Genomic DNA, 15240 nt, shown 5'->3' with positions numbered 1-15240 from the left:
GTATTCAACCAAAATAGTGGTCGATAGAGATGAAGAAAACTTCTCATATTTTTGCTACACTCGACAAGGATATTATAATTTTTATCTCTTGACTTTTAACTTTCTAGTTTTTCACCTACATGCAACAATGCAATATCTTAAACCATCTCTAGGGTGGAGGGTACGGGTATAGTAAGCCGAGCAGGGGCTTCCTATATATCAACGATCATGAATTCTAAACCCAGATCACCTGAATGTTTCAATGGTATAATATAATCATTTAAAAATCACGCGTCATTGTATTGGAAAGGATAATCACAATATAATAAATAGTGATACATTAAACCATACAACAAATTTGTACAAGGTTTCGTGATAGTAGTCACTTCACAAAGTGTTGGATACAATAGTGTACAGAGTTTAATATTTTACATGATGTACGAACCAAAGGTTTTTTCGGTGCTATAATACATGTAAAGAAATCCATCCTCATCCTTGAATGATCTATACACAGAGTCCATCATATTAGCTGCGATAATCACAAACACAAAAAATTTAACTTAACTACACCAACAACAACATTACTGTTGTTCACCAAAGGGGGTTAAACACCTCTGAGATTTTGCCAATGGATCAAAAGCAACCACATAAGGGAACTTGATACCATACTTCAACTTGAATCTTAAGGTTTTGGGTTAAAGTGTGATGTCAAATTCGCTTTGTGGTTTATTCGGTATTGGTGTTAAATCTCCCTGGTTGTACCCCTCGATTGAACAATAATTACAAAATGGTAGATGAAGAAAGAAACCATTGGGTTTAAAATGCAAGTTTACCAGTTTGAGGCAAGGTATTCTTCACAAATACAAAGAGAGCTTTCCCAGGGGGCAGACTAAGTCTGGAACTCAAAATATGAATGAAATGCCCAACAGACAAGTCTCGAGGAACAAGGTATCTATCACAAACATTAAAAACAACAATCACGATTTCAAATTTATATACCTGCTATAGTTTATACATTTCTATATGAATTTATAAAATGTAATCACATATGCTCATAAGTCCCAATTCGATCTATATGGCTATAGACTACAGTTATCTCTTATTATCATGACTTCAATCATGCAGGATGGTCTTACTTTTTCTTCTCCAACTCAGGCAGATCGCATTTCGCATATCTTTCCACAATCACCTGCAGAAGGTAAAGAAGAAGAATCGAATCATAAAATGACCAATTTAGGGTTACGGAAAGCATGTTTACCGTTACCGTGTGGTTCTAGTTCTATATATTTGGCACATGAATCGAATCGTTCGTTATAAACAGTAGAGTGCAAGGATCAAGAGAGCTATAAGGATCCATCCACAAAGCGAGATTAAAAAGAGAATTATTAAAACAAATATTTTAAAATATATATAAAGAAAAAAGGAGAAGATGATTAGGATGAAGAAGGAGGCTTACGGGGACTCGATCGGGATATTTGGCCACAATATCCCGCGATTCTCCGAGCCTTTGTTCTGCGCAGAAATCAAATAAAGTCTCAGATGATGGTAATAATAATAAAATAAAATAGGTGATGATCAAGTCTCAGAAACGACGACGAATTGAAGTTGAACTTACCCAAGGTATACTCATCCCTGAAGCTCGAACTTCCTCCCATTCTTAGGTTGTTGTGCAGCTCAACCCTTTCTTCCAAATTCCAATAATTCTAAACACAAAACGTTATTTACGTTTCAGATATAGATGACAGGTCAGTATATTCATATAACGTAAATATAGTATATATTATATAATGATGAGAATATAAATAATTGTGCGGGGATAGCTCAGTTGGGAGAGCGTCAGACTGAAGATCTGAAGGTCGCGTGTTCGATCCACGCTCACCGCATTATTTTTTGAAAAGTAAAGCCTTTTATGGGCCATGCAATTAAAGGAATAAGCCCAGTCTCTCACCATTCTCAGCCCATGAATGATTTTTTTTTTCCGCTAAATTTTAGTACGACAATGTCGTTTCTTGTCAAATTTTAGTATCACAATGTCAACTTTTACTTGTCTAAAGTGATAAAAAAAAATGTATATTTCAGAGATTAAAATATACCAACCACAGTTAATTTTTAATCGGCAATTAAGATTGTATTAATTTCATAATTTGTCATAAATACTTTTTTTATTAGGGTTGAGTACTACATTCTATGAAAAAACTATAATCATTTATATATAAAATATTACTCTTGAAATTTGATATTAAATCAAGAGTATATATACTTAGTGCAAAGATATGAAACGGTGAAAGTATGAAAATATAGGGTTCATCAAGTGGTTGAAAAATGATGAAGTGAGAAAGAAGAAAGAAGTATGAATTTAAATCTACTAAATTAATACTTCTAACAAAACTAACGAATTAACATATGTCATTAAAAAATTGGTACACAATATTAATTTAACGCGTGGTTCTAATACAAAGTTTTTTTTTTCTTTTTTGACGGAGGTTCTAATGGAAAGCCAAAAAACTATGCTTTAATAAATAAAACACCAAGTAGTCTTAGCCAATTAGAATAATGCTTACCAAAATTTTGTAGTGCTTATCTCATCACAATCATATTTATGACACAAGCTTGTTTCGATTGAATTTGTCTCTTAATTCATATGGCAAACGATCGATCTCAGTCAGAACAACTAGTATTGCCAAATCTGGACCAGAACTGTCGTGTGCAATAAGGACTAAGGAAGCATCGTCTACTCCAATTATCATCAACGACCACGCAAGATGTCACTGAATTCTTTTTCAATTTTTAAAAACTTTCATTATTCTTTGTTTTTTTTTTCTTTATCCAAACGTAACACTTCATTTGATAACAATGAAATTGAAAAGAAAGAAAAAAATAGGGAAAATAAAAAGCAAAAAGATGAATTTTGAAATGTCTTTGGAAACATTAAAATGGAATAGAAATAAAATAAAACCGCAGTGTTCTACATTTTTTTATTCCCTCGCCCAAATGAACGGAAGTAAATAATAGAATTTTTTAATTAACTGATGAGTTAGAATTCTTTAACAAAATAAATAATAGAATGACTTCTTAAAAAAATGATTAAGTGATAGTGAAAATTGATTATTTGACAACCTTAGATTAGCATTTGACTGTTTTCATGTGAAATTAGATTGTTTGTTAAGGAAAATAATTGAAAATAATTTTTTTATTTTATTTTTCCTTATGTTTCTCAAATTAAAAATCCTGAAATTTATTTTTTTTTCGTATATATTCTATTTATTTTCTTAACCTGATTGAAGTTGGCGAGAGTTGAGACTAGTGACGGGAAGGATCCGGTAACATGCACCGCGAATTTATGCTTACGCAATTATTTGTCTCTGACTCGCGCACCAACCTTGACAAATCGCGTCCCTTCGTTTGGCCGTCAAATCTAACGGCGACAGTATTTCGATGATCACAGCTTCCGGTAGCTGGTCACGCGCGGCGTTACTTGGCGTCTAGAAATAGAGAGTCTTTGGAGGAGTGTCAGTGTGATTCCGCATTTATTCCAAAATCCAAAGTCTCTCTCACCACAACAGCTACACATTTTCCTTTGTTTCATCAAGTTTGATCTCAATCACGCACTGTTTTAAATTAAAACTACAATTTTCTAAACATATCGTTTTATTCTTTATGTTACGTCAAAATCTATATTCTATACTACTTTTTGTCAAATGCTGAAGGAATTAATCTCATACTTTGTTAACGTCTTGGCTGATTTTCTTTTCCTAGCTAAACTTTCAGAAAGCAAAGATAAATTATTTCAGGATTTTCCTTCAATTTGCTTCTCCGAATCTTTTGATTTTCAAGCTTTTGAGCCATGTTAGACTGAACATTTTGTTTTCTATTTTGTGTAGCTTGAGAAATGGCGACAGAGACATTTCTATTCACCTCTGAATCTGTCAACGAGGGCCACCCTGACAAGCTGTGCGTGCGACCATATCTCTGATGCAGTGCTCGATGCCTGCCTTGAACAGGATCCTGACAGCAAGGTTGCCTGTGAGACATGCACCAAGACTAACATGATCATGGTCTTTGGAGAGATTACAACCGAGGCCAACGTAGACTATGAACACATGCCGCAACGTTGGATTTGTCTCTGATGATGTTGGTCTTGATCCAGACAAATGCAAGGTGTTGGTCAACATTGAGCAGCAGAGCCCTGATATTGCTCAGGGAGTGCATGGCCACTTCACCAAGCGCCCAGAAGAAGTTGGTGCCGGTGACAGGGTCACATGTTTGGATACGCCTCTGATGAAACCCCTGAATACATGCCATTGAGCCATGTCCTTGCAACCAATGAACACAAGTGACAGTAGAGTACTACAATGAGAATGGTGCCATGGTTCCAGTTTGTGTCCACACTGTCCTAATTTCCACTCAGCATGATGAGACTGTCACCAATGAACAAATTGCTAAGGATCTTTAGGAGCATGTTATCAAGCCTGTGATTCCTGAGAAGTACTTGGATGACAAGACCATCTTCCACCTTAACCCTTCTGGTAGATTTGTCATTGGTGGCCCTCATGGTGATGCTGGTCTTACCGGAAGAAAGATTATCATTGATACTTATTGTGGCTGGGGTGCACATGGAGGTGGTGCTTTCTCAGGAAAGGACCCTACTAAGGTTGATAGAAGTGGTGCCTATGTTGCAAGGCAGCAGCAAAGAGTATTGTAGCAAGTGGACTTGCACGCAGGTGCATTGTTCAAGTTTCTTATGCCATTGGTGTTCCTGAGCCTTTGTCAGTTTGGAACTGGAAAGATTCCAGACAAGGAGATTCTTCAGCTTGTGAAGAAGAATTTTGACTTTAGGCCTGGGATGATCACCATTAACTTGGACCTTAAGAGGGGTGGCCATAGGTTCCTCAAGACAGCTGCCTATGGACACTTTGGAAGGGAGGATCCAGACTTCACCTGGGAAGTTGTTAAGCCACTCAAGTGGGACAAGCCTCAAGCTTAAGCTTTTGTTTGATGAGTGGGAGGAAATTTTAATCATGTAGTAGAGATTGATTAAAATTTACTGTAACCCCTATTGCTTGGATGTTTGGTATTGGAGGGGGTAAATTTTTACCCATTCAAAATAAAGTGTTTTGGTAGACAGTTTTATATAAGAAATTGTTTTCTATTTTTATGTTTGCATTTATTTAAATAATTATATGTACAAACTAAAAATAATTGAAATTTTAAGTAAGCTAAACCCTTGTCAAAATCTGTTTGTCCGGGAATAAACAAATGCAATAATTTTATAAAACCAAGATTCTTCTAAACTAATTGATTGCTTCCTCGCATTCATTTTTCTCCCGTTAGTAGCCAACCCCACTCCACCAACACCAAAATAAAAAACAGAAATAAACATCATTTCTTTTTCCTTCCAAGTTAAAACCAAGGCGAAATGAATTAAAACGTTTCCAAGGTATGGCAACATGGGTATTTGATTTTAGCTTTATTAAAACAAATTGAAGACTTTTGAAATAAATAAATCATATACCCATCTAGCCTCAAATTGCAAATACCAAACCAATGTTTTTTTTTTAACAGGGCTTTAATGCCTTAATGTATATTTGCTCTTCAACCACAGAGCATTTACATTAAAGAAGCAAATATAAGGTTAATTTGGTGATGAAGGAAGAAGGGAGGAGAAAGGGATCGGGATTCAAATATTTCATTGACAAACAAATTAATTAATATTGACCGATAAAAAAAATTAGATGCAAATTGTCTTTAAAAGCTGTCCACTCAACTAATGTGTTGTATTATACAATTTGAAAATGGTAAACCATAAATAAACGAGCCACTGTTGCTTGCTTAAACGAGCCACTGTTGCTTACTTGCTTAATTGTCTCTAAAAGCTTGGCATTCCTTACAATTGAAATCACTTGTACTGTTGTACATATTTGCATTGACTTATCATGTAATCAAATATTTTTATTCAAAATAACTTATAATTAAAATCTTTTTAGGACATTTTTTTTTGGTGGGGGGGACTTACAATTTAAACAAATCCAAACATGCTACAAACCTTGACATTCAATATTTCAATTTAATTACCATATAAACGAACTCGTCATTTAATCAAGAGTCAAGACAAGAGTGTAAGATTCCACACAAGTATTACACTAAAATATAAATATCCAGCCAAATAAAGTTTGAAGTAGAGTTGCATCTACATACATTGTACAAGGATGGCCATTTAAGGATAACAAATACGCAAATAAAATTGCACAGTTTCGCTAATACAAAGAACCAGTCCTACAGGAAATCTCGGTCATTCAGTCTATGAACGCATCCTTACATTACCTATCAAGTTTTATTGAGTTGCAAGTTAATGAACCTTAGCTTGTTCCAAAGTCCAAATTTTCCCATCTGAAGGGTCGGAACATACATATGACTTCAGGTGAGCTTTTAAACAGAAGGGCCACACAGACACAGACTGCCGCTATTGCCACCATTGAGAGCATTGCAGGTCTGTATACCATAGACCTGCCTACTGCAGTTCTGCAAGAAATTCTGTTGTCACAAAGCTTACAGTGCCCTTGGCCACGCCTTACTTCAGGCTTTCCAATCTCAAAGATAGTGGATAACTCATTTTGCTTCTTGTTTGTATTGTTCTCTGTCATATTGCTTGGAATCTCAACCACCACATGAGCTGCTCCTTGTTTCTTGTTAATTTTTTTCTGCACCAAGTGAATGTAAGCATAATGGCCACGTAAACGGGCATAATCCTCAGGTGTCGAACCTGTGCTGTCACGAGCATTTTTCCACGCTTCAATTCCAACCTGTATTAAAAACTCCATGTTACTAATGTAGCACTAACCTGAACCCAAGATTTCCAACAATGCATAAAATAGAATATCACTTTCTATCCAGGTTTCAGGTCATTCAAAATCGGATAATACTGGTGCCTTTGGTAGGTCAACCAGCTATAGAGATTGGTTGTCTCCAAACAACACAAATTAATGATACCCAAACAAATTTAAAAAAGGAAGTATGCAATGGTGACAAAAATTCAAATACTGTAACAGCTAAATGCAGGATTTAGAAACATAATGTGCAAGAATTAAATCCAGTGATGAAGGTCCAAATAAAACTGGGAAGAAAATCTCCATAGTAAAAGAAGTCTATCCTCGGAGTGATATAATATAAAGTAACAGAAATTTTACCATGCAAGGATCATTAGTCAAAGCATCAAGTACATCCTCAGAACCATCTTTCCCGGCTGCTATATGGAGTGGTGTCAAACCAGCAGTACCATCAACATCAGGTCTAAACAAGAAGGTCTGATTCTCTCCATCAACCAGTGCCTTCTCTTCAGGTCCTAGTTTATCAGAAATATTCTCAGGAACATATCTCAAAAGCAACTCCACTAAATGCTTGCTATTTCTCCTTACAGCTTTGTGAAGGAGACCCATCTCTGAAAGCGCAAGATACAAGGAAGGATGATCTCCTGTATTTACAGTTCCATCAAACAGTAGGTTCAACAGTTTTCTCACTGCTGCACACCAATCATGATCCATGGAAAACTCAATAAGCCACTTGAACCGTTTCAATGGAAAGAGATCCACACTAGAAACCATCCTTAATTTCAACTGGCTTCTGTGAAGAAGCCAACCCATTTCATGAATAAAATCCATGGCTTGATTTTTGGCTTTGATTTTTCCTGCCCCTTCAATATCTGGATCAGTTTCACTTAATTCTAGAAGAGGCTCAAGTGTACAGATTTCTGAGCAAACATCCTCCTCCACAACAATGAAAGGAAAAAAGCTGCTACTCAAACCCTGGTCCTCAATCTAGAAAATTAACAAAAAGAAAGTAGAAAAAATAAAGCTTAGCCACATAGCATTAGTACAGCATTGCTTATCTTCAGTTAAAAATATGGCACACTTATATGGATGTATGCTAGTGTCAATAAGAATCAGATATCACAACTTATGAGTTAGGACATCACTAACACTCAACAGTAACCAGTGTGTGTGAAAGTGTGCCATAAAAGTAAAAACAGGGTAATATATGAATTTGCTTATCCTCCTCATGGAAAAATTAGCCTGTCCATCCCTACTTTTTTCGGTAGATAATTTGGGAGAGAAGAAAAAGCACCTCAATAAATCCTCTTCCATTCATCACAGGGACAGAACATGAAAACTGGACGCACTGAAGTTCATCAGGTTCTTTGGAGCATTGATCCATTGACATATGATCATCTTCACAGACCAGATATTTCCCTTCTAAAGCACACATTAACCTGAGGGAAGGTTTAATGGTCATATACCATGGTAGTTTAACAAAAGTATAGATATATTTAAACAACATCCTGGAACTCAGAGAGTAGGTCCAGGTAACTTTCTAAGTAGGTATTTTAACTACAAACCATGCAAAGGATTGACAAGTCACAAAGCAATAAAGACTACCTAGTGGCAGGGCGTATCAGGTTGACACCCTTAACAGAAAATTGAGCTCTCTTTGATGCTGGTACAGCAATTGGACTAACAGTCAAAATCTTGCTATAATTGTTACTTCTGAAAGGTAAGGAGGTATCTATGACAACTTGACCTGCAGCATGAAAATTGCGGTAAGATAACTAGTCATTATTCCATATAAATAAATACTTTTATTCCCGAATGATATACAGATACAGTTATTTCATACATAAACCACAGTAACATAACAATTACAGCAATGTAGATTGTAGACAGCATTAAAAGCCCAATAAAATAAAATTAATGCTCAATGTTGTCCACCACCCAAAGTTATATATGTGGGTAAGACAAAAGTTAGATGTAGATACAAAAAGTCTTTAACATAGATGACTTGTCATGGCAAGGACTTCAAACTTTTAAACATATAATGAACTTAGTTGATTACTGAAAAAAATTTCTGACTCCTGTTATCTTGACCCCTAACAACAACAACGACAAAAAAGACATGGCAAGAGACCATTAAAAATGAAGGCCATCTGATGCTGCACCCTGATGTGAACCCATCCATTTCTCCAAAAAGTATCATCTGAGACATCCAACAGCCTATTCAAACTGGAAGTCAGATCATAGCAAAGCTGCAAAAAAGGGGGGAAAAGGCGTGTAAGGTCAATGGTGTCCCCTGTTAAAAGTACTAACCGCATGTAAATAGTTTTAGAAAAAAAAGGCTTACTTCCTCCCACAACGCCTCAGCCTGACGCAGATAAATGGTCAAAACAATACAACCAGGCCGTATGTAGCTCTCCATATCAGTAGGACTGTGAGATAACCAGTCAAGAATCTGGCAATTGAAACCCTCAAAGTGTTATTAAATATCACATGAAAGAAATAAATTGCAGTTACTCTCAGTTGCTTTAGAGAGCTTAAAGTACCTGTGCTCTAAGTACAAGAGGAAAATCATTTGGCTCTTTACCGAAGAGCTTAAAAACAATTCGATCTGTGCGACTCTGAATGATGGAAACAAAAAACGAAACATTAAATGGCAAGAATCTCAATAATAAATGAAATGTAAAAAAAAAAAAAAAAAAAAAAAAACATTGTTGAACAATGTAGGTAAGAAAAAGGGAAATAATTATCAATATTTATTAATTTATTTTTTTGTAATTTCATAGGTTTTCACTTAGCCACACCACCAAGCTGGCACAAGACAGCACCAAAACATCCTTTGTATTGAAAATCACATAATCATGGGGATGAATTGTTTGTTTGAAATAACAGTATGAGCAGAATGTAGAAAAGCCAATTCAAAATAATGCAGCAAGACCAACATACCTGAGCTTCTCCACTGGAACTGGAAGGAGACTGGGCAGATGCAGAATCAGAATTTCCACTTGTTTGAGGTGGACTTGATTGATGGGAATCTTGTTGTGCCCATGGGTAATCAAGAGAGCTAGTCACAAGATTTGTAGAGACGGGCAATCTTTCTAAATCTTCCATACCATCATCTGAGTCAATATATATGTCATTCAAATCAAAATTATTCATCTTGATCTGTCCAGCGGTACTGTCTCTGGCTTCTGAGTAGGCCGGAGGACTGTTTGACATGCTGGGCTTTATAGAAGATGTAATTTGCTGATCAGAAGCCCCAGCATCATGTGCATGCATCACTTGTTGCTGCATTTTAGCCATAGATACAGTTTCATGTTGTCTTATATTGGATGGAGAGCCTTGAGAACCATTGGAGAATAAAGTTGACATCATCTCTGACTTCCTTGATGAACCATCTTCTCTCAACAAATTCTCTGGTTCTCGCAAAAGGTTAGCTATGTTCTTGCCCCCTTGTTCACCATTCTGACTAGCAAGACTCCTCAGAATATGAGTTAGTAGATCCTGATCTGTAGTCTGATCTGACCTGTCAGCTATAATTCATTAAAAAAAAGTCATTACCCATCCCCTAAAAAACCTCAATCATAGCAGAAATACAAATCAAAGAAATAGATGAGAATAGTCATATCAAGCAAACAAATTAGATGTCATAAAACCAAAAGGTTCCAAATGTCAGTCTAACAATAAGCCGCAGTAAATAAGTGCTTCAAATAATTAATCAAATGAGATCATAATCATAACATCACACATGATTGACACTTTTGCATAAGCAAAATATTTTTACCATCCCCCAAAAATGTATTGCATACAAATTGCAGAAAAATACCTATTCTCCAATGAAGGAGAACAAAAATTATTAGAGCCTTGAATCTTTCCTTTAGAGAGGCCAATCTCAGGCCACTTTAACAAAGATGGGCATAACTCATGTCAGTTTTAGAAAACCTCAACAATAAGATGGATTTATAAAGCTCATTTAATTACTGATTCCATCAAAGTTCCTCATATATCTTACAGTTAATTGGCATGCCCACAGGCATCAGATTATTATACGTACTCACAACATCAAACGCTCACAAATTATTTGACAAAACAACTCAATACCACTAGGAATTTCCACTGTATTATGGAGACATAGTGCATAATATTAATCAGTGGTGAAAATAACCAGGCTATTAGCAAGGCCTAAAAGCACTAAAAATTGATTTCATAGTGCACAATATTAGTCAGTGCCTAGTGATAAAACAAAGACACCAATTCAGAAAAACATCAAATAGCAAATAGTCGCCAGGTCAGAGAGCTAATTTAGACTTTTATTACTTTCTCCTCAGCAAAGTTGAGAGAACAGAAAGGTAATTAAGCTCGACCAGCAATTAAAGCACTAAAAATTGATTTCATGTGCTAATTGCAAAAGTAAATATTACTCACAAGTAGCAAGAACAACTTTCCAATGCATAAGTACTAGAATTTGAAAATTGAAACTCATTGAAAAGGTCCAGTCTTAGGAACTTAGGACTTTATGAGAGTTTAATAAGACAGAGCATCATATTGACTCAATTGAAGAACATTTGTCCCATATTTTGTCCGTCACCATATCCACAAAATCTTATTAGTTGAAATTAACCTTGTGATGAGGGCTAGCTAGGTAAAGTTGACTAGCACATAAAAACCAAGCTCAAACCATTTTCCTTGCTCTCTTCTAACCGGCTAGACGTTCTTCCTCTTGAAAACTAAACATATCTTACATATCAATCATTTAAGTCACCTTATAGAGCTTAAAGCTCAAAATTCAGTCCCTGCAAAAGCAAGGAAGAAAAAAACGTAAAAACCACTGTTTTCCCATCCCGTTTTCCATATGACACACTATTTCGTCTGCTACAGCCACTATCCCAGCTGCTATTTGAGCCATTACAGCCACGACACTGAACTGCACCATTACAGAGGTCCCTGTTCCACCATGGCGCTATTCTCAACCACAAACCAAACCAAACCAAATTCTTCAACATGAAGTGGAATAGGAACTTGAGGAAGGAGATAATTTCCTCAATGCATCTCTCCACTGAAGCAATGCACTGGCCCAGTTACAACTTGCAACTAATTTCGATTGGAAATTCAGACTAAGCCTATATTTAACATGTCTTGCATGACAAAATACAGGTTTTATAAAACCATATTTGCGCAACTGATCAAACTACCTTCCTGCAGCTATTAACATGGCAGTAATGTATAGGAAGGAATAGTTTAAATTATACCATACCATTCATCATTTCAAACTAGTGAGACAAGAATCAAGCAATGCCATACAAAATAATCAAGCATATAACATGAAATCAACTCCTATTGGCTCTAGTTACAAAGATAATGATTTAATGAAATACTCACAATGCATATTTGAAAGTATCTTCAATAAACTTATCAACAGATAGCTACTAGTCTGATCATCATTTAATGAACTTCCATTAGGAACAGCTTCATGATTTGTTTTCCTTCTTCGTTTATTATGCCCTGCCAAGCGTCTTCGGCAGCTTCTCTTTCCTTCATCAAACTCTTGAAGTAGGTGAAACCTGTTGATTGAGTAAGAGAGGGTTATTAAATAGAATGATTTAAACATTAAATGTTTGCATGAAAATAAATAACAAATGATATTCTGCTTTGTTCAGATATAATTTACAATTTTCAGTGATTTGCCACATCTTGATATCATAATTAATACCATTTATTCCCTTTATACACATTGTATATATATGAACCCGGTAAATAAAGAAGGTTAAATTACCTACTACATTGTTGACAGAATCTCTGCATTGCATTTCCCACAAGCGCCCTACTGGCCTTGGAGTGCATCTCACAAACTTTATGCCGTCTGTGATAATCCTTAGCTTTGCTCAGATCAGCACTGCAGTCCTCCACCTGACAAACAGCTCGATTTGAAGTACTTCCCGACACTCTACTTTTCTTCCCATTCGTACCGTCCCAGCTCCCAACTTCCCTATCCACCACTGCAGAAGCATGGCCACCAAGCTTTAAACTAAGAGTACCCCCTTCCTCATTCAACCCATCATCCTCCAGCACAATAACTCTCCTTTTCTTGTCCCCTTCCTTGTTCGCCTTGGGATCCCTAGGATCTACTTCCTCAGAGGTGGAAGAACTGTTGGAGGGGCCTCCGGCCACCGGGATCCCGGACCCAATAGGGAAAAATTGCTGTCCCACTCCAACACCATCGGCCGGCACCGGATTCAGCCGGCTAGCGATGAACAGATCACCATCCCATCTCCAATCATTCAAATCCCACTCTGAGGACCTCTTCCCCACACCCCTCAAATCCGAGGAAGCACCCACACCGTAAAAATGATAAGCCTCAGCTCCAAATTTAGCTTCCATGGTCAAAAACACAAACTACACAACTAAATTCAGTTACAGTACGAAATCAACAACACGGAATCACAATCAATTAACCTTACTTCACCCCCAACAGTCCCAAAAATAGCAAACCCACGCAACCATGATTCCAATTCAGTCGAATCCGCATGGCCACCACCAACACTTCCAATTTCCCAAGTCAACTAGAGTAACACAAACCTAGCTCAGCTCAAGTACCGCGACAGACACAACAACCTTCTTCAACTAAAAATTATCTAAAGAAACGCCAGGAAGAAAAAATTAAAATAATAAAAAAGGTTAGAAAGTAAAATTCAAGAAGAAATTGATGACGAAGCGAAGACAACGGTCGTACCGGTACGTGAGAGGTTTGGCGTGAGAAGCATAGCAGATCGGCGGCGAGTGGATGTCGGTAAGTGCGCCACGCAAATTGCCAACAGGTTCTGTGGACGGAAACGGTGCTGTTATTGATGATGATGATGATGGCGATGTGAATGTGAATTTTATTTCTTTTTTATTTTCCCTTTGAGAAGGTATGGTACTATTATTCTATGGAAAATTAAAAAAAAATAATAATAATAATTCGTGAATGGTGGTGGGATTGGGAACAGTACACCCCACCAAGCACATAGTGGTGGGGCCAGTTGCACCCACTGCGTGTCCCTCGCTCTTTTTACGTTATGGAAGGAGGACCCATACCAAAACCAAAAGATAATCAAAGTTTATATTGGATTTAGTACTTTTAAAGTAATATTTTAAATTTTATAAATTAAAAAAATGTCATCAAGAGAATAAAATTTTAATAAAGATAATTAATCAGATTTTTTAACATAAATTATTCTGTGGTTAAAAAAAAAAAAAAAAAACCAAACCAAAAAGATGTCTTTGCTTTCCTAACGATGTACCTGGCTGCACCAGATCCACGCCGTTCATCTTTTCGGTAAGTAAACGTCACATTCTTCCACTTCCCTGCAACAGTTTTTTCCTTATCAGCACCACATGCCAAACCACGTGTGACCGCAAAACGACACACTCTTTTAGTTTTTCCCCTCTCAATCTCATCATTATTAGTGGTACCACTGCATATGTTATGTCCTCTAATGCCCAATATTTTTGGTCTAATGGGATTATAATTATGATACTATCTGCTATGTCCAACTCTTAATTGTGTCATTATTTCACATGGATTTGTTAATTTTCCTTTGCTCTTAAGTTTTGACTCCACCTTCGTACCGTCAACGTCGTTCACAGATAATATAAACCATAAATAGAAAAGGGAATTGATAATTATAATAAAAGGAAGAAAAAAAACTGCTCTGAAGTTAATTTACTTGACTGATAATTTGTATAACATTCTGTTTAAATAATAATAAAAAAAAAAGATAATTCGTATAACATTTCTGTCATTTCATACATAAGTTTCGTGAGGTGAACACATTTCTCTACGTAAAAGTGTTTTCTTTTTTTAAGGAGAGACTTACAATAAGAAAAGGGCAAAATATATAAGTAAAATTATTCTTAAACATTTATGGGAGTATTTAGACCGTGAGAGAAATAAGATGACGGGAGATATTGGAAATTAGTATAATTGATTATATAATGTGAGAGAAAAAAATGAAAAGAAATGACGAGTGTTGATAAAATGTTTGTAATGTGTAACTGTTTAAATATCAGCACCCACAGTAATAAAATAAGAAAAGGAGGAAATATACTATGAGATTATGCATTCACAATTTATATATCTCAGAGCTTAATCCATTGAGTGACTCGATAGGTTATATGCATTTTTTTTTATCGGAAATACTCAATTAATAATGAAAAATTTTCCTTGCAAACAAATGCAAATGTATTGGGTATCTTTTTCCCCGTGTTTATTTTCATGAATGCTGTGGAATTGGAAAGTTTTTTTTCTTTTTCTTTTTCGTATAAACAAATCTTGTAGCTTGGAAAAGAGAAAGTTTTTCACGTCCTTTCTAATATCATCCATTCTTTTAAATGGCTTTTTGTAAGTTGTGTGTTGAAGATAATGTTTTATATTTATTTCTTATAATAAAGTTCCTTTGTC

The 15240-nt window shown here is 36.0% G+C and overlaps 2 protein-coding genes, 1 non-coding gene and 1 pseudogene across 4 annotated transcripts; 2 read left to right on the top strand and 2 right to left on the bottom strand.

Annotated features, from left to right (window-relative positions):
• Positions 1–279: 279 nt before the first annotated feature.
• LOC114378080 (autophagy-related protein 8i-like) lies at positions 280–1728 on the bottom strand. Its single transcript, XM_028336605.1, has 5 exons — positions 1595–1728; positions 1436–1491; positions 1116–1168; positions 813–931; positions 280–508 (listed from the first exon to the last, which is right to left on the bottom strand). Exons 1-5 carry the CDS (start codon positions 1632–1634, stop codon positions 408–410), a joined length of 369 nt encoding a protein of 122 aa, XP_028192406.1. The 5' UTR covers positions 1635–1728; the 3' UTR covers positions 280–407.
• A 61-nt stretch (positions 1729–1789) lies between these two features.
• On the top strand, positions 1790–1862 carry TRNAF-GAA. Its single transcript has one exon. It is a non-coding gene; the product is annotated as a tRNA-Phe (tRNA).
• Positions 1863–3511: 1649 nt separating this feature from the next.
• Positions 3512–5132, top strand: LOC114378073 (annotated as a pseudogene).
• A 910-nt stretch (positions 5133–6042) lies between these two features.
• Positions 6043–13689, bottom strand: LOC114378058 (squamosa promoter-binding-like protein 1). 2 transcript variants are annotated; one of them, XM_028336576.1, is made up of 11 exons: positions 13531–13689; positions 12574–13432; positions 12180–12361; positions 9747–10333; positions 9347–9421; positions 9148–9255; positions 8935–9052; positions 8409–8550; positions 8098–8242; positions 7164–7790; positions 6336–6779 (listed from the first exon to the last, which is right to left on the bottom strand). In XM_028336576.1, exons 2-11 carry the CDS (start codon positions 13176–13178, stop codon positions 6336–6338), a joined length of 3033 nt encoding a protein of 1010 aa, XP_028192377.1. In that variant the 5' UTR covers positions 13179–13432; positions 13531–13689. The 2 variants fall into 2 exon arrangements, with proteins under 2 accessions (XP_028192384.1, XP_028192377.1); XM_028336583.1 differs by lacking the exon at positions 13531–13689 and having other exon boundaries at positions 6043–6779; positions 12574–13178.
• Between the last annotated feature and the right edge of the window lie 1551 nt (positions 13690–15240).

Source organism: Glycine soja, chromosome 2 (genome assembly GCF_004193775.1).
Source record: "Glycine soja cultivar W05 chromosome 2, ASM419377v2, whole genome shotgun sequence".
Classification (NCBI taxonomy): Eukaryota; Viridiplantae; Streptophyta; class Magnoliopsida; order Fabales; family Fabaceae; genus Glycine; species Glycine soja.
The sequence above is the reverse complement of the archived record's forward strand: the minus strand, read 5'-3'. Positions and strand labels throughout refer to the sequence as shown.

What these genes read in the sequence shown, in the direction of transcription:
- LOC114378080 (XM_028336605.1), bottom strand. Translation starts at nt 1,634, where the DNA reads ATGGGAGGAAGTTCGAGCTTCAGGGATGAGTATACCTTGG. An exon ending in AATATCCCGATCGAGTCCCC is followed by an intron (nt 1,169 to 1,435) that starts GTAAGCCTCCTT and finishes TACCTTCTGCAG; the next exon opens with GTGATTGTGGAAAGATATGC. An exon ending in GAATACCTTGCCTCAAACTG is followed by an intron (nt 509 to 812) that starts GTAAACTTGCAT and finishes TGATTATCGCAG; the next exon opens with CTAATATGATGGACTCTGTG.
- LOC114378058 (XM_028336576.1), bottom strand. Translation starts at nt 13,178, where the DNA reads ATGGAAGCTAAATTTGGAGCTGAGGCTTATCATTTTTACGGTGTGGGT. An exon ending in TTCTGTCAACAATGTAGTAG is followed by an intron (nt 12,362 to 12,573) that starts GTAATTTAACCT and finishes CTCAATCAACAG; the next exon opens with GTTTCACCTACTTCAAGAGT. An exon ending in CTCTTGTACTTAGAGCACAG is followed by an intron (nt 9,256 to 9,346) that starts GTACTTTAAGCT and finishes TTCAATTGCCAG; the next exon opens with ATTCTTGACTGGTTATCTCA.